The following is a 19742-nucleotide window of genomic DNA, read 5'->3' on the forward strand; positions in this document are numbered from 1 at the left end:
GTTACAGCAATGATTTCTGTTAGATTACTTAGTTTAGATAAAACTGATTTAGCCAGATTACATGAAAAAGACAAAAATCTTGTCATATTTTCATTTCAGAGTAGGGTCCTGATAAGGAACAACTTAGAGATGTGCATATCTTTCAGAGTTCCAATTTTATTACTATTAAATTATTTACATTTTCTGCGGTGAGATTTAGCACCAACATGTAGTGCTGCGTGCAGCCTCTCTTCTGTCAGTCTGCTCCAGGGCAGCTGTGGCTACTAACATAGCTCACCACCATCAGGGTGTGAATGTGTCCATGAATGGGTGAATGACTGACCAGTGTAAAAAGCTTTGGGGTCCTCAGATGATTTATTTAAATATTCTCAGCCACACATTGCTTTTCTAACACAACAAGGGAATGTTCTCAGTTCTGAACAATCTTTGTGCTGCTCTTTGTTTTTATGCCAACGGCAGCTTTTTAATAACGTAGGAGACACAGAAAATCTTTCAGAGGCAGCTGTATGTCGTACTGTCAGGATTGTTACTGTTAAACTCAGTTATAGTTTAAAGGTGTTCCATAGTCAGACACCCACAAGATTAATAACAGAACGTTACAGAATGACAGCAATAATTTATTCCGTGTAAAATTTGGGCAATTCCAGCTCTACTTTACTATGCATATATTTTAGGACTGCTTAACATTTCTACATTTAACATTAAATAACACTATCTTTACTTCAGCTGGAATTATACATATAGCCTATATGATTAATATAAAGTGTGGTTGTCACAGGTCAGTTAATGTCAACTCATTTGTAGAAGGATGGGTGAACAATGCTTGCAAAAAGATGAACATATCAGTGATAACTCACAACATCCTATCATTACTTGCATTTGTTGAATATAGTCAATTAATGCTTTAGTTGAGCATTTTTACACATAAAAATCTTATAACTTAACCTTACTTGATTAAACTGTATTTTCATACTTGGTCATCATTTGCTGCACCGTCCTTTCAATGCCTTTTCTAATCAATCTGCCCCCCACCCCAAAACGCCTCCTATTTGTGTTAAATGAGTGAAGTGTGAGAAAATAGCTTTAATTTTCCATCAAATAATTCTCACAGCATTCTCTGCCACCAACTTGCTCTTTCTGCTGCAACAGCATCGTTTCTTATGGTTTAATATTCTCCATATACCTTCATTAAATATTTCTAATTCCACTTGTGGGAAATGCCACTTCGAAGCTGCTTATTCCTGCCATTGCCATGGTGAATCATGTTTACTGCGATCCATTGATCCGGGCTTTTTTCATGCTCCTGCTCGCATTCAACTCATGGATGATCGGACGCTGTGTTTAGTTACCTGACTGATATTGGCTGTTCTAAAACTGGAAACGCTGAGTATGACAGAGTGAGGTATAACTACTAAGAGCAGCAGCTTTCTACTTCGGGTGGACCGGCCATTTTTTCTTTAACGGAGTCCAGAACAAAGATGCACACCGCAACCTGCCCAACTAATAAAGACATCTGATCCACCCACCAATCAGCGGTGGGTGGACAGGGAGAAAATTCGTGACTACAGCAATGATACAGCACAAAGAAAAAAAGCCTTTGATCTGGTGAGAAAACAGGTTACGAACAGAGGTCTGTGGCCTGAGATATCCAGCAACTCTGAAGGACAGGCATAACGGCTCACAGCACTTTTTCGAAAGTGTTGTAGTGTTTATGGCCAGGCTTGACCGGAGCCCTTGCTCGTCAGCCATTGAGGCCGGCACTCGTGGCCTCGCGTCTCTCTATCAACCATACTAGACAATGATAGTAATAGTGATAGTAGTAATATCATCTTTATTGCCTTTGAAACATACATTGAAACATACATTACAACGAAATTTGTTCTCTGCTTTTAACCCATCCCCTTGGGGAGCACTACTGGGCTGCCATGTGCGGCGCTCGGGGAGCAATCTGGGGTTATGGGTCTTGCTCAGGGACCCAGAGTGCCAGCACTGGGGATTGAACCAGGTACTTGCATCCTTCTCTGGGTGCAGAGCCACAACCCCCCCAATGAGGAACCCCCGGCGGACATTTTCCCCGCTGTAACTTGACCCAAACAGTAAATTACTTATGGTTTCATGCTGCTTACTCTCCTCTCGACTGTTAGGTATTTGACTTGGATTTACTCAAAATAGGTAATGTGGATGGTATTTTATTTTACAGGTTTATGCTTGCGTCAATGATATTTCTGAAGGCTTACAAATGACATTACAGGTTACTGCAGCCATTGCAAATATTTTTTAAATGGTATTATTTTATTCTCTTCCTGGGTTTCTCTACATGGGTTTCCTTGGGTTCTGTATCTCAAGTTGAGATCTTCAATCTGTGCCCATGGAGTCCCATGGAATTCACCTTTACCCTCTCATCTCTTGGACATTGGCATTTCCTCTTAAACGCCCTCTACTGGATTAGAGTCAGTTTTCTACAATGAAATGCTATCTAAGGGCATTAAACCTTTGGAAGTGATCAGTTCTTGGAATCTTAAACTTGAGGGTCAAGGAATCCAGCACATCCCCTTATTCATTACAAGTTTGCAAAAATGGTATGTCACACCATACAGACACTTTATCATGAAACTGACAGATGATCCCCACTGTACAAAATGTGATCAGAACACTGTTGGCACATATCTTCATATTTTCGGGAGTGTCCCCTGTATATGGCCTTTGGTCCAAGGTGCATAGTTGCCTTAAAAATGTTTTAGGAATTCCCATTCCTATGCATCTCCCCCTGCTCCTATTCAATGATGATTCTGTTCTTAGTGGCAATACCAGATTGGCTCTGAGCAAAGTTATTTTTGCAGGACTAACTGCCGCTAAGAAGACTATAATACATTCATGGATTTCCCCGGAAATCCCACCAGCGAAATAATAGATAAATCACCTTAGGGACATTGCTATTTTAGAAAGGTCATTGGCTGTTGTACACAAAGCGCAAATATCTAGTGTGCAGGCCTGGTGCTCTTATTGGTTCTCTCTCTGATGGCAGCAGGGTTGATGGCAGCAGGGTTTTGAGATTCTAACTACGGAAAGCTGATGCTAAGCCAACCAATAGGGAACAGTTTTCCCTTTAAGACCGCCCTTCCTCATTTGAATAATAGGACAGAAATGCACACAGAAATAGAAAAAGGACAGGCATAAATATAGTTCTTTGTCTTAGTTTTAGTCCTAGTTTGGGTTTCTATCTTAGGGTTGGTCTTTGTGGTTATTTATGTTTTGGATTGGTTTAGTTTAGTTTCTGTCCCCTTCCACTTATTTTCTGTCAGCTTGTTTTATCCTTCAGCCACTTCCCTTTCCCTGATTACCTCCACCTGTTTCTGTCTAATTAGGTCACTCTCTCACCTTTGTTCTCCTGCCTATTTAAGCCTGCCTCCTCTGCCACATCCCTGCCAGAACGTCTCAATCCTTTCAGTGTGAACTTCCAGCAATTTCTTTGCCTGCCAGCATGCCTGTCTGTCTGTCTGTCTGTGTTTCTGACCTGTGTCTGTTTCCCGGTATCGAGCCTGCCCGACCCCTGTTTGGATTTTGTTTTGACTGCCTAGAAATCAGACCAGATCTGCTGCTGGACTTCTGCTCTGTTTGTACCTGGATTGTCTACCTGTGAGCCTGACCCTTGCCTGTCCGTAAATTGCCAAGCCTGCTAACCCCTTTCTGCTTCTGAGTTGCCAGTTAACTTGGACCTGGTGTGGACCTTAGTCTTGGAGTCCCCGGTCTGGACTGTAACCGAAGCTTTGCCTCTCCCCTGGATTATTCCCCCCGGTCTGCTGCTGCTTCCTGCAGCTTATCCCGCCTGTCTCCCCTCTGGACTCTCCTGAAGTATGTTTCTGTATGTTTCAACCTCACCCTTCATTTGTTCCTTAAATAAACCTCCTTAACGTTCTCCCGTGTCTGGCTGAATTTCGGGTTCAGCTTCTATATATATATATACTTTTCTATATATGCTCTGTTTCTGAACTTCCAGTCCATCAGTGCAGATGGTGTCAGGTTCTGCTGGACATTTACTCCTGTTGATAGGGAGTTGCATTGCCCAATGTCAGGAATTGCAGTCAGGGGCTCAATGCCTTCAACTGAACACTGCTACCACGTGCTCCTTCAGGAAGGATTGGTGTAAAAATCTGTCAGTTTGTTTAGTTACCCTTTTTATTGGATTGAACTGATTATAGACAGTGGATCTCTTATTTTTGCAAGGTGCCTTGAGATGGCATTTGTTGTGAAGCAGCGCTATATAAATATACCTCACTACAGGACATTGCCAACCAGTTCACTGCTGATTTTCACATGTGACAGTGAGAGAAGCTGTAGTATTGCTCATTCTGGAGATCAACAGGTACTACAAACCTATGAGATGTCACTCCATAGCCAAAAAAAAGTTGAATTTTGAACCCTTACTATAATAGACATGTCTTCATGAGGTGTATGAATGTTCTGGGAGTACAAAATCTACCTAAAACCTAATCTAAGATGTTATAACATTCTTACCTTTCTGTCATTGGGTTCCGCACTCTCCTCAATAGCTCCCTAAGAAAAAATGGACGTAGTCATTGAAGGCATTATTTAACCACCCAAGATGCTCTAGATTAATAGACCCTTATTGTTTAGATGTCCTGATGCATCTCAATATTCCAGGTTGAAAAGAAATGTAAGTAGGTCTCCTGGACGGGTTCTTTGTTGAAACATTTCATCTTCTCTCCAAGAGATTTCTGCAGTCTGTAGAGTTGTAGGTAAACTCAGCCTTATAATCGGCACCTTTACGTAGTGAATCAACATATTTAACTGTTATCAACAGCATTGTCAGAGGGCGACAACTGGACCCACAGGCCACCACTCGTATTTGACGACAGGCGGTTTCTCTTCATAAAAAATGGCTGCCTTTACACCCCCTTTCAAACCAGTGTTCTACTATGTAGAGCTGGTCACAGTCTTCTTGGCACTCAACAGCATTGCTCAGTTTGTGCTGGGGGATTGGACTTTGGGGTGAACCATATCAACCAGATTTGATTCTCACAATTAAACTTCTTGACCCACTATGTAAAGGTTCTGCTTATAAGGCTGAGTTTATGTACAACTCTACAGACTGAAGAAGTCTCTTGGAGAAGAGACAAACTGTTTCAACAAAGAACTCGTTCAGAGGACCTGCTCAATTTTCTTTACTTACTGGTAAATGCAGATTAAACATTATCAAAAGAAAAATGCAAATTGTAAGTAATTGGTAGACTTTTAAAATGTATTTAGAAACTTAAATTTATCTGTTGAAAATTGGAATCACAGGAGAGACAAAACTTAATTTCTGCCAGGTCTTTTGTAAGGAAAAAACCTACACCGAGGGACTTCATTGCTTATTTCCATAAATGCATAACCCCTGATTTGGATTCCAAAGCAAATTATAATAAAGGTTTTTCTTGCATTTGCACTGCTTACATCATGAAGAGGATAGGCTGCTGTATAAACCCCACTACCAAGGAGACTGGTGATCCCTGTCAGGGAAAAACAAAGAAGAAAACCATCTCAAAGTAAATATTTAAGACAATCACATGAAACGAACGCCACACATGTTCAACCTTAATTTTTCCCTAATCAATCTATAAAAAAATCTTTAACCAATTTTTGTCATTCTCCAAATTAGCATAATAGGAAACATCAGAACAGCTGGAAAAAATCTGTGAAAATCTCACCTACAGAATTCACTGCAGAAGACAAAGACAAGAGAGGGTAACATGATGACCACTGAAATCCATTAAAGAAATAATAGCAAACTATCAATATATTTCTGCCAGATAACTGTTTCTACTTTGTTTCTCCTACACTCCTACCATTTTAATGTCTTTTCCACATTATTTCAAATTACAACCACAAATGTTATTGTATGTTATGAAGATCTTTTTTCATAAACAAATACATATATGACTTTAAAGTGGCAAGAAGAAAGGTGTAGCTAAAGACAGGCACAATAATTCCTATTTGCAGTTTGTCACAAGCCTTGTAGGAGCCCCGTCAAACAGTTGGAAAGAGGTGTTCTGGTCAGATGAGATTAAGTTTTAACTGTCTTGCCTACAAGCAAAATGCTATGTGTAGTTGGAAACTAACACTACAAATAACCCTAAACATACCATGCCCTTTGTGAAACCTGGTGGTTGCAAGTTCAGTATGAACAGGGAAGCTGGTCTAAGATAGGATGATGGATGAAGCTAAATATGGGAGAAAGTCTGTAAAAAAAAAAACCTTTGAGAGGCTGCAAAAGACTAGACTGGAGTGGAAGTTTACCTTCGAGTTTGCCTTCCACCAAGACAACAGCTGTGTTTCAGTGGGAAAAGCAGTGATTTGAAGTGTCTTTGGGCAGGTCATTTAAGTAGTTGGTATGAGTAGAAGACCACTATATATGTCTATTCACCATACCTTAAATACATTGCTGAAAAAATAAAGGGAACACTTAACCAACACGATGTAACTCCAAGTCAATCACAGTTCTGTGAAATCAAACTGTCCACTTAAGAAGCAACACTGATTGACAATCATCCAATAAAGGAGTGGTTCTGCAGGTGGTGTCCACAGAGCACTTCTCAGTTCCTGTGCTTTCTGGGTGATGTTTTGGTCACTTTTAAATGCTGGTGGTGCTTTCACTCTAGTGTTAGCATGAGATGGTGTTCACAACCCACACAAGTCGCTCTGGTGGTGCAGCTCATTCAGGGCGGCACATCAATGTGAGCTGTGGCAGGAAGGTTTGCTGTGTCTGTCAGTGTAGTGTCCAGAGCATGGAGGCACTACCAGGAGAAAGGTCAGTACATCAGGAGACATTGAGGAGGCCGTGGGGGGCAGCAGGACTGCTACCTCTGCCTTTGTACAAGGAAGAATAGGAGCAGCACTGCCAGAGCCCTGCAAAAAGACCTCTAGCAGGGCTCTAGCAGGACCTCTGTTTCTGATCTCAGAAGATCAGAAACAGACTCCATGATGGTGATGTGACCACAGGTGGGGGTTATGCTTACAGCCTAACACAGTGCAGGATGTTTGGCATTTGCCAGAGAACATCAAGATTGGCAGATTCGCCACTGGCACCCTGTGCTCTTCACAAATGAAAGCAGATTTACACTGAGCACATGTGACAGACGTGACAGAATTTGGTGACGCTGTGGAGAACGTTCTGCTGCCTCCAACATCTTCCAGCATGACCGGTTTGGCAGTGGGTCAGTAATGGTGCAGTGGCATTTCTTTGGGGGGCCTCACAGCCCTCCATGTGCTCGCCAGAGGTAGTCTGACTGCCATTAGGTACAGAGATGAGATCCTCAGCCAACCACACAAGTATATGGTCTCACAATAGGTCTATGGATTCCTCCTAATGCAAGACAATGCTAGACCTCATGTGCTGGAGTGTGTCAGCAGGTCCTGCAGTTCCCGTTCCCCAGACCTGAATCCAATTGAGCACGTCTTTGACATCATATCTCACTCCATCCACCAATGCCAAGTAGCACCACAGACTGTCCAGGACTTGGTGGATGCATTAGTCCAGGTCTGGGGGGAGATCCCTCAGGAGACCATCCGCCACATCATCAGGACCATGCCCAGGCGTTGTAGGACGGTTATACAAATTCAGACCTCCATTGCTTAATACATTTGATTTCCATTGATAATTTCTGTGTGATCTTGTTGTCAGCACATTCAACTTGGTAAGGAACAAAGTATTTAATAAGAATATTTTATTCATTCAGATCTAGGATGTATTATTTTAGTGTTCCCTTTATTTTTTGAGCAGCCTATATAGCCAGAACTACAACAGAATGGTTTAGATCAAGCCCTATTGGTTCAAATCAAAAGACTCCCTGGCACCTCTGTCCCATGATGGGGACAGAATTCAAAATCTCTTTGAATTCTCCATGTTGGCTATATCATTCTTACTGTACAAACAAAAGAAAGGTGTGTTACACTACTTAACCTATCATCAGGACCAGTATCTGCTACTTTGTGCCAGCAGGAACAGGATGAGTGCTGCCAAAGTCCTACAAATATATCTCCAGTGGGTCACTGGTATGGTGAACTTTATACTGCTTACAACATTGTTCTGCATGATCGGTTTGATGGTGTCAGTGTTGTCAGTGAGTCAGTATGGCTTCTTGTAAATGCCAAGGCTGTTATCATTCTCCTTTGCCCAACATTACTTTATTTAAAAATACACTGCAGACTCTGTTGTTCAAATTTAAAACCTCTCAATTTTTTATGATAAAACTGCAGCGTTGTGAATTCCTGCATTAAAAAATATAATACCAAAATATTGGGTTATGACTAGTGTTGTGAAGCAGAACAGAAATAGTTTCAGACTCACCCATGCTGTACTTAGCCTTGCATTTGGTTCTTTTTAATATTTCAAATACCTGACATGAAGTAAACAGAGTTATATAAGCATTGTGTTGAAAACAGTAACGATGTTACATACACTTATACAACTGGTAAGGTTTTAATAGAGAAAGACAGAGAAGGTTTATTAACTTTTATCAGATCTTTAAGTTAAAGGAGCAATAAGAAATATTTCACCACTAGGTGGTGCTTGAGCACTGTCTGTAGACCAAAACAAGATGTGTGACAAGCCACACTTTTCTCTACCCTGCTCCAGCTCGGTCCCTTCTTTTCCCTTCTCACGTGTCACCTCCTATGTTTTAACCTGTAAAGGTTAAAACATAACAAAACAACCTCACCTTTCGGAGGAACGTTTCTAGTGAAGAAGTAAGTAACTCATAACTTTACAAGGCTGTTAGCAACAGAACATTTTGATCTGCTGGGGTGCTCTACGCCATGTTGCTCCAATGCTACGCTGCTCTAAAGTTGGCAATTTAGAGCAGGGAGGGGCTAAGACCTGAGCGGCAGCTCTTCACATGCACGTACACACACGTGCACTGACACACACTAACGGTAGGCCCGGCAGTGTAAACCAGAGACTGGAGAACAACACAAAGATAATGGTGTGGCATTAGACCATTGTTCATCTGAAATATTACCGTTAGTTCTTCACATACCAATTTTTTAGTTCTTTCTATCTAAAATAAGGAAATTTTGCTTATTGCTCCTTTAAAGAATATGCTTTTTGTTGATGCATTTATAAACTGACAAAAGGTAAATGTTTTGATACATTTACTAAACATGACAATTTCTTTTCAGATCGTGAGAGCCAATTGAGGTAAATCTGACTGATTTACTAACCTCACTTTCTGCTTTGTATTTACAGTTTATGTGTAAAACAAGCATATTTCTTGAAGAACAGTCAAGTGTGAACTTGCTGTTGGGGACTTACTATGCAACTCCTTGTTTTGCTGTCAAAGAAGTTATCTTTGTCTGAGAGGTCAAACCTGTAGACAAAGAACCATGAAAACATCACACCCTATCAGCAATATGTTCTTTATTATGGACCAACTTTGACATAATTAAATATAAAAAGATGCTAAATAAATAAATAAACGATAAATGCACAGAAAAACAGCAAATAAATAAATGTAAGCAGTAATTAACTGTCTTTATTGCTCTTTAATAAGTGCCTCATTTATTTATTTTCCATTATTAATGTCAACTTTATTTATGAATTAGTTTGTTTTTAAATGCTGCATTTACTGCTGCAGCAGCAGAGCCAAGTGCAGAGTTACCACCTTCACCTTACGACTTGCTGTATGAATTACAAATTATCTTCACTTACAAATAGGTCATTCTGAGTCATTTTTCAGGTTTTACCACTGACTTCAGCCAGGTTTATCACACTTCCCCCTGTTTTCTGTGTGCTACTCTGTTGCAGTGAATGGAGCCGTGTCCTCTGTGGCAAACCCTGTTGTGTAATGAAGGAGGCTGGCCGACGGACCTGGACCACTGGTCATTTTTATGACTGAGTTTACAGTGATTGCCAACTGTCCTACTTTAGCTGGGACGTCCTAAATTGAAGCGTAATGTATTTGACACTCTCTGTTCTAAATTTTGACTGCAGCCTGGATTTGTAGATACAAACACTAGATGGCACTCCATGTCTTACTTTCCTAGACCTAATAAGGAAGTTGCATCGCAGCAGACAGGAACCGTCAGAGATGACAGTGGGAGCTTGACAGGTACCCGCAGAAAACGTTCAAGTACGAGTAGAAAATGTAATGTTTCCATTTCACCATTGAGGGAAGGTAGCATAAAACGAGTTACAATGTAAATGAAAGTTATTATTGATATTTTATTATTTATTAAATATAAATTTTATGCGCAAATTCATTCAAGTATGAATAGATAATAGCTATTCTTTATGCATGCACAAGGCTACCTTTCACTTTTTACATCAGCCAATTACATCACTCATTAGTTTAGCGTGATGCGCTGTGGACAGTTAGTGTAGCAGGTGTGTTATGAAGGGAATTGAGACGAAAATAGTGGTCACCGGTGACTACCAAATAACGGACAATACATCATCCAAGACCAAGTCGGATGTTTGGGAGGAATTTGGTTTCATTCAAGACCAGGAGAACAACATTGTCAGTGGATTTGTAGCTTGTAAAAAATTATAACAGCTTTTAGATTTTGATAGCAAAAATCTAAATACATCTTCAGTGAGGGAACAGATCAACAGCTGCAAGAACACAGGTTCCAGGAATATAGATCACTTCTCTATGGACACAGCCCTCAAACCCCCAAACAAGAGGACAAGGACACTGACATTCAGTTATGACAAGGCAAACAACTTAAACTGGAGGGTAAACTCAGGCCGTGGCGGGCAGATGCCAAGTGGTGTATTTGTGTGTCTGGATATTAGATCATTTGAGACTGTGCAGAGAGGAATTTAGTGCACTTGCTCAAGACTTGATTGACATTTATGCCAGAGCTGGCTGTGTGGATGCTCAACAGCTTATGCCCGATGCTTATACCACGCTTGGAAAACTGCCGGTGTCAGGATCTGGGTTTTTGTTTTGACTGTTTGTTTATTTTTAGTTAAACTCTCCAGCTTTTAAGCTCAGTTTTGGTTTCGGGTTCTTTCTTGTTTGGTTTCTGTTAGCTTGTGTTCTGTTTAGTGTTAGGTTTAGGTTCTGTTTTGGGTTATGGTCTAGTTTGGATTTTATTGTGGTTTGATTTTGTTTATTATCACTTCACTTGGCCTGCTCTGTTTACTTCTCTGTATCCAGCCTTTAATCAGTCACTCAGATCACCTGCCAGCTATCTGCCAGTTCACCTAGTTGTCAACACCCTGTCACTCCTCTTCTCCAGTCACCATCCAATCAGTGTCAGTTTTCTTCCAGTCACTTCCCTGTTCCTGACAAGCTCCACCCATGTCAGTAATTAGTCTTCACTCCTGTTCACCTGCTCACTCCCCTATATAGTCCTGTCACAAACCTCTGCAATCTGCCAGATCATTAACGAGCCTTCGGTGAGTTTTGTCCAGCGTTCTTACTCTGATTAACCTGTTATTACCCGGATTGCCTTTTTGACTTCTGAGCCAGCCTGATACCTGAACCAGATTTTCCTGCCCTGTACGATTGATTACCTGTTTCTCTGACCTGGACCTGCCTTAGGATATTTTGAATTTTGACCATTGAGCCTTGCCTGTCCCTGTTTTATTATTAAATCCTGTTTTTTGCCTATACCTCTCTTGTTTGGTTGAATACTGGGTTTGCCTGATTCTCGTTCATGACAGCCGGATGATTACATTGTTGGTGAAAAAGTGTCTCGTTTGATCAACTTAGACAAACCCCCAGAATCCTTTCAATAAAACACTGAAAGCCTCTGTGGAGATACACTGGAACTCTCTGGATGAAATGCTGGACTCCGTCAGTGTTCAGTACAAGGATGCCTGCACACTTCTAGAGGAGTGAGGATAGGGAGCCAGACCCAGTATCCTGAGCATAGACACTCTTCGTGAAATTGCATTTCTGTCACCATTCAAAACTAATAGCGATGCTCTGGAGGCATCAAATATCCTGACCATCCACCTCACCATTGCCTGGTTGGACCGCCTAAAGCGCCATCTGCAGCCATCATCATCTGAAAGTTATACTCTGTCATCATTGACAGAAAAATGTCTCTAAATCTTGATGGAAAAATTCCAACTGCATCTTCTGCACAAGCTTGTGATGTTTCTGCAGCCCAAACTAAAAAATCTCAAGCTACTTTCTGACCAGGGTGATGTGATGATGGTTCACAGTGAAGCACGGTGTCTTATTAAAGGTTAAAAATAGCTGCTCTGATATCCATTTTTAAGGGCAAAAACAAAGAATAATCAAGATTCTTTGTAAAACAATGCATTCATATTCAGTTTTTGAACATTTAAAATTAATTATGCTTGTTTGGTTATTTAATATGATAATACAACAAATCAGCTCTAATTAAGTCATTGTGATAGCACACTTGTGGCCCAGTACAACACTCTAACGTTCAGCAATGAGCTCAGGGCAAAATCCATGTTGTCTCACATTTTTCAAACTTAATAGTTCATTTACATTCTGAAGATGCTGTCTGGATGTGAGATAATAAGCCCAATAACGGATCCATCAGTACAATACCAGCACCATGTAAATCGCTATACACATTCATTAAACAAGACAGCAAAAACATTGATCATTTGTAAAATGAATTATCCACCCATCCATCCATCCATTTTCCTACACAATTTATGTCTTGTGGGGGATTTGTAAAATTAATTAGTTATTTTTAAATAATATTGCTTATTAGAACTATGCTTTCAAAGGTTTCAAGAGTACTATTTTTGCAGATTTAATCCCGCTTCCTAGTAAAGATGGATTGCTTTTTCGTTACAACTAATACTGATCTTGATTTTCTCCTTTACTTTCAAGAACAAAAGGAAGCTCAATGCAAGGTGTCACAGTGGCAGACCCATCTCCATAGAAAATACACTGCCAGTAATCAACAGCGAATTATGTGGCTGACGATGAAGACTCCAGTGACAAAAGTCAGCCTCTGCATAAAATGGCACCTTACACTGAATTCATGACACCAGAAGACGAGGCTTTGGATGTTTTGCTTTGGTGGAAAGATTGTGGAAAAATATTCCCGAACCTAGTACTGATAGCGCATAATGTGCTTGCCATTCTGGCATCAAGCCCAGCTACCGAAAGAGACCTTTCATCTGCTGGGTTTGTGATTCACGAAAGTGAATCAATGAGAAGACTGGGCAAAGGAGAGCCCTCGTGCCCCTTTGGGACATTTGCAGCTGGACATATGGTGGACTCCTGGGAGAAGGACCATGTGTCTGTCCATTTTGTTGGCTGAGGATGTTGAAAATGCATAAGTAATTTAATTTATGATAAAAAGAGCTCTGCTTTTGGGAGCTGGTGGTAACCTGGAGTATCGAGAAATTCCAAAAACGTCGGTAGCTGTTACAGCCCATATCAAGGCTGCCTGAACAATGTAAGGAATATGTTGTGCATTCAACACTCAGACTGAAATGCTGTGCAAGCAGAACTGCAAACTGGATGCAATCTTGCTCAGACTCGCTGGTGGGATGGAATAGATCTTGGAGAAGTTGAAAGCTCGGCTTTGGCAAAATGACTACAAATTTAGCTGTTTGGATTTGCCATCTGAAATGTACCAGTGAGACTTTAAGGCAGACAGAAAAAGTGGCAGACTGCCTTGCCGGCCTTGAAAGGCATGCAATCTCAATTTCTCCTGGATGTTATGTAAACAAGATGCTCTGCCACCACGTTCTATGACATCAGTGACCTGAAACAGATGCCACTGAAATACCTGATAACGTTCCATTACTATCAATGACTATGGTTGCGGGGGCTATCTGTGGCAGTGTTCATGGAACTAAACTAACACGCATACACACATGATTACACTAAAACACACCTGTACACCCACCGCATTCGCTGTGCTTCTCCCTTTGCTCCTGATTTCTGTTTTAGCTGTAGTGTCAGAAAGGTCAGATCAGAGACCTTAAGTTCTAGCTTTAAGGATTTACTTAGTTTATTTTTACTACAAAGAAACACAGAAGTCTAGTTAGTCTAGTTAATTGTAGCTCTTAGAAAAGTTAGAAAAAAATATTTAGATCAGAAACCCCCAAGGATTTACTTAGTTTATTTGTTATTATGAATAGAAACAATTAAGTACTGTGATTTTATATTCTCTGTATGTTTGTTAATGTATGAATAGAAACATTTACCTTTGAATGTTAGTGATGAAGCTTGTTACAGTGAAACTGAAAAAGTCTTGTCATGCTTTGGGGGTTTCTTTGTATTTTTGGGACTGATTGCTCTTCCCACATTTCATGCCCATCTCAGCCACTACTCACTCTCCATAATCAGCATCACCTGGTGCCACTAATTATCATGAAGTCTTTCCACCTGGCATTCCGCCTATATACAGTATGTCTGCAACTCTCAGCCAGTCAGTGCCTGAACATCTCTCATTCCCTGCCTACATGGACGAGCCTCAGTGATTGTGTGCTACCGGCTTATCAAGCTTTTCCTGTACTCGCCTTGCCCTCACTGGTTCTACGTTCTACTGCTTGTGTGCTCTGCCTACTGTTGGGTTTTCCTGTGCAAATAATGCCCATTCTGCCGTCTCTGAGGATTCATTCGGTTGTGTAGTCTGGACATGTGCCTGCTCCTGCCAGTTTCACCAGGTCAAACCTGTCTCTGCCCACATCATCTGGTTATCTGCCTGTTTCTGCCATCTTCACCTGAACAACCTGCTTCAATCGTCTCCTGTCATCTCCAGCCATTCCTGCTTGCCATCTTCATCCTTCTGAATTAATATGAAGATGATCAGCTTTGAACATGCTTAGTTTACACGTTTTTTAATACGTACAAACCTTTTTTAAGATCAGACTAATAGTGGAAAAGCTGTGGTGCTTATGATGCAGATGTTTTGAACATGTGTAAAAAAATATTTATATGTAACATATGTAGAATATGTAACAGTCAGAACGGTGTGGTGATAACATTGTGTATGCTGCAATGTTCAAAGTGACCAAACAACGTATGACTTAGTTCTTGGTTCACTTTTGTTTGTCAAAGTTTTATTATGAGCCTTCACTGAGAAAAAAAAAATCGTTTCTTAGCTGACTTTTGACCTGACATAAAGGTGGGCTTACAAGTGTTGCTTTTCCCTGGAGAAAGAGTGTGACAGGTGCTTGATGTTCTTGAAATGATGTTCCTCAACATTAGGGTGCAGTGGTTCCAGCACTTTATTGACCAGTGAGCTGATTTTCTTCATCATGCTGCTTGATTCTTTAACCTCGTATACCTAGAAATTGAGAAAAACCACACACCTCAGTCAATGTTATATTGTTGCAAACAGTGCTTCCCAAATATCATGTTACAACTTAGAGAGAAAACTCCAGTGTCATAATAAACCAAAATTGTTCTTGTTAGCCATCGGACTCCAATAAACTATGGGCACTTCTTTTTTTTGTGTCTCACAACTAGGGATTTATAATCATTCGCATTAAAGATGACTGACATATGTGAATTTGGTTCTGGGAGTTTACTATAAACAGAAAGATTCATTCAGACCGTTTTCCTTTTGCGGTACCCATTTTAAACAACCTTCAAAATTACTTCAACCTCAATCTGTTTCCTACAAAGTCTAAATAGAAGGTAGACTGTGGAAAGTGTGTTGTTAACAGCTGAGACAAGCATCTGCTGAATTAAAATCTGAAGCCATGGCCTTTCTTTGAAAGAAAAAATGGTGAAGAGCTCATTTAGGTGAGGTGTGAGTCACTGCCTCAAAATAGGATTTAAATAATCTTTATGTGTTTGTACATGTTGAATGGAAGGATGGAGCAAAAGAGGTTTTTGCTCCATCCGCAATGAGGGAGCTTCGCCCTTTTGTCATGGCAAGGAAGGAGCTGAGGTCAAGCTTTTGATCTATTGGTTCATCTACATTTTAATCCTCATCACGGTAATGATATATATCTTTTGATTAGCTCCTTTAGTTATTCACCTTTGTAATAATTACCTAATTTATTTACTGTAATAATTTTCTACTTTATTAATTACTCAGTTTTAAATTTTAAATTTAAAGTTTTAATTTTTTTCTGTTTTATTCTTCCTATTTATTTTTTTACTCTATTTCTTCAACACTATATCTGACTGTCGTTTTTACATTGTTGTATGCATTATTTGCCTCATGAAAACAAGGAGGGGGTGTGTTTTAAAACCACAACTTCTGCCTAGTGGTTGGTTAGACCGCATTAATGGCATATATATGCTACTGGCCACCGTCACAACAAAGATGGTTACCAGTGAGTATTTATCAACTTTTTTGATTACAGCACTGTAATTCCTGACTTTATTATTTGTCGTGTGGACACAGACAGAACATGTGTTTCAGTTAGTGGCACACATGGACACGGATGTAGGCGGTTGAGAAGGTGTCGTGCCAAACTAGATTTATCCCTGAGTCCTGAACAGAAACTATAGCCCCGTTTGGAAGGAACAGTGAATCTAGTCAACTCCATCTCATTTCCAAACAACTACTTGTGGAAATGTTGTGGAGATGTTTAACCTTTGTTAAAAAGTGAAAGAAGTGTCACTAACTCATCGACTTTAGGAATAAGTTGATCTTACCTTCTTGGTGGGCATCTTTAGCTTCATTAATTCAGCCTCTCGACAGAGAACGTTCCAGGGTGCATGAATCATTACAAAGCCCAAACCGGGAATCATAGCCTGTCACACAAACAAAAAAATTAGTTTCTACATTTAACCAGTCAGTACTCAGTCCAAATTGCTGAAAACTAATCAAAACTGTGTTTCAAAATAGAATGCCTTAATTTAATTTAAACACTATTATTCTATTGATTCTTGGGTGTTGGTGTTTTGGTTTTATTTAATGTTCCTTTTGAAACATTTCTAGGTTTGTTATAGCAGAAAGGTTGTGTCATATTCAGTTGTTTAGTATTGTGAATAGGGTTTTGGCATATAGTTCCGTTCTTTTGTGTTTAGTTTCTCACATATTTCTTGTGTTCTTTCATCTATGCATTGTTTTTAAATTCTGTCTGTAATGTCTGAAGGGAGGAAATTATACATTCAAAAATGTTGACAACACTCGGAGTGAGGGCTTCTGTTTTAAAGGGAATACATACAGAGACACATGTAAAACTAAGTGTTCTAAGTGCGACATCTCTACTGAAAATTACACCACAATTTAATCAAAATATTTTTCAAGTTGAAGTGAAAAAAATACTCATGTAAAAAAAACATCTTGTTAAAAGGCTACTCCACTACTAATTCTGTGTTTGATTTTATGTGATTCAATTCATGATAAACAAAAAAAAATAACAATAACATATTTGGAAACAATGCCTTGTGATGGACTGGCAACATGTCTAGGGTTTACCCCACATTTTGCCCAGTGACAGCTGGAGATAGACACCTACCCCCCTGAGTAAAGACATTGGATGAATAGAAAAAAAATAACAACTTCAAGCTGAAGAAACCCACATTTCTAAATCACACTTTGCCACAACCTAAAGCTTCTGAAACCAACACATATTGTTTATGTAATGTTTACATGTTAGAAAGGTTAAAGTGCTTGCAGTGACCTTACATACTGTTTACTGTATCTTCACTGGACCTTCAAATGGCACAGGAGGATCAGCAGATAGAAAATTACATTAAACCAATGAAACTTGCTTACAAATAATAACTCTCATTCAACATAAATTGTAAGTATGTGTGTGGTACATTTATGGTTAAGACAAGTTAGTCAGCCTGATGGGGGTTTTATGACAAAGTGGACACAAAAGAATGCCACGCAAACTGATGGAGTTGGGGCACCAGATAATGAGAAGCATACTGTACAGAGGTCACCGATTTTCTGCAGTGACAGTCGCTACAGATCTCCAAACTTCATGTGGCCTACAGATTTGCTCAAGAACTGTGCAGTAGGAGCAGCTCAGGGTCAGAAAAACGGAACTGAACTGTGGTGCTTCTGGTAGGAAATGATAATTAATGATGAAAGGAAAGTTTGGATACTTTATTTATTTTATTTCTAATGTGGGACCATCTAACCAGAACAGATTGACAAAAGACACCTCCCAGCATTTATTGTGGTTCTGATGTCCTGGACTGAGATTATATATAGAAGTGCATCCACAACGTTACTTCCTCTCAGCTGCTGACTTGGCTGATTGAATATCTCAGAGTGTAGTTCACAGACTTCTGAGCAACTTTTGTTCATGCTCCTTGTTTTCAACCTTTGAAGGACAACCTTAAGAACGCTTTAAGAATCTTGCTGTTCATGTACCTGGTAGATCTGTGTATCTCCCTTCATTTCCTTCAATAAGAATCTTAAGAAAGCTTTGTAATCTTGCTGTTTGTGCATCCAACGCATTTAATTCCCAGACAAAAAGATTTGGAATAGCGGTCTGCCATCCAAAGTTATTGAATCTGAACACAGATTCACCAAGCAGACGGTATTTCCTCCACTTTCAAGTCGACTGAAGAGCAGTTTTGTCATGTTAAGGCTTATGACCCACATGCAAGACAATTGCATTGAGGTTTGTGCTTTTTTCAGGGAAGTTCTTCCAGGAATCAGGGAGTAACAGCACGGATATTTATGAAAATGAATCAGGAGCTGGTTGCTTACAGTGGGTGTAGTTGGAGACATAGCCATTGAGCCTTGCCTGTCCCTGTTTTATTATTGAATCCTGTTTTTTGCCTATACCTCTCTTGTTTGGTTGAATACTGGGTTTGCCTGATTCACGTTCATGACAGCCGGATGATTACATTGTTGGTGAAAAAGTGTCTCATTTGATCAACTTAGACAAACCCCCAGAATCCTTTCAATAAAACACTGAAAGCCTCTGTGGGGATACACAAGAACTCTCTGGATGAAATGCTGGACTCCGTCAGTGTTCAGTACAAGGATGCCTGCACACTTCTAGAGGAGCTGCATAGTCAAGGCAGCAGGGTAAGCTTGTGTGATGGTGGAGCTGAAGGCTGGACAGGACACAGGCAGGAGAGAGAGGAGTTTTGAAGGTCCAAGTCCAGGGTCTTGGCCTCCTGAATAGGAGACGTGAATCATCAAACCAGGCAGATTGCCATGGAAACCAGGAACAGGTCCATGAGATACCATTAACAGGATGGAAGAAAACTGACCAGGCAAAATCAGGGGGGGCAGGGGTGGAATCATAGGAATGATTCTGGAGCTTAAGGGACCACAAAAGAGAACACTCAGGTGCCGAATGACCAGCAGCCAGCTCCTCTTTTACTCCAGCTGATTATGAAGTAGATCAGGTGCATGGAAGGTTTCAAGCACAAGTGGCTCAACTGCACCTTGCGGTAAACACCTAGATGAAAGACACAAACACTACCACAACAAACCCTTACAGGTTGCTCTTTTTGTTTTAAAGACAAAATAAAACATTTTAATGTCCCACAATGGGGAAATTTGGGCATTACAGTGGCAAAAACACATACAGGGTTACACACTAAATCAGGAATGAAATAATAAGATAATCTAATCTAAAAGGAAGTTCTAAAGCAACAGAGTATGAATTTAGAAGGGTCAAAAAAGTAAAATTAGACAAGAGAAAGATTTGCATGGCATATAATGTGGCATATTCAGATAAATAATTTTATATTCAAGATAAACAGAGGAAAAACAATAGCTGATTTACACAATGTAAGAAAAATATGCAACATGCATGATTGTACAGCAACATCTCGGAGTAACCAAAAAGTGTGCAGATAGACATCGGCATCTGAAAGACAATCTAAATGACTTATGATCAAATCAGAGCC

General features: G+C 40.1%; 1 protein-coding gene across 7 annotated transcripts in view; it reads right to left on the reverse strand.

Moving 5' to 3' along the window:
• The window catches only part of LOC105934800 (anoctamin-1), a 75085-nt gene that overhangs the window by 46388 nt on the left and 8955 nt on the right, over window positions 1–19742 (reverse strand). For 4 of the 7 annotated variants that reach the window (XR_004932290.1, XR_004932292.1, XM_012874952.3 and 1 more), the window contains exons 3-8: window positions 16566–16664; window positions 15089–15240; window positions 9311–9365; window positions 8348–8396; window positions 5455–5510; window positions 4516–4554 (exon numbers count right to left, since the gene is read on the reverse strand). Coding sequence is in view for 5 of the 7 variants with exons in the window: in XM_012874952.3 (XP_012730406.1) it covers window positions 4516–4554; window positions 5455–5510; window positions 8348–8396; window positions 9311–9365; window positions 15089–15240; window positions 16566–16664 (450 nt within the window). In the remaining 2 variants the exon portion in view is untranslated. Of the gene's footprint in view, window positions 1–4515; window positions 4555–5454; window positions 5511–8347; window positions 8397–9310; window positions 9366–13854; window positions 13875–15088; window positions 15241–16565; window positions 16665–19742 lie in introns of those variants that run through there. The other 3 variants (XM_036145467.1, XM_036145461.1, XM_036145470.1) reach the window with 3 other exon arrangements.

The sequence above is a fragment of the Fundulus heteroclitus genome, chromosome 2 (assembly GCF_011125445.2).
Source record: "Fundulus heteroclitus isolate FHET01 chromosome 2, MU-UCD_Fhet_4.1, whole genome shotgun sequence".
In the NCBI taxonomy this organism is placed as follows: Eukaryota; Metazoa; Chordata; class Actinopteri; order Cyprinodontiformes; family Fundulidae; genus Fundulus; species Fundulus heteroclitus.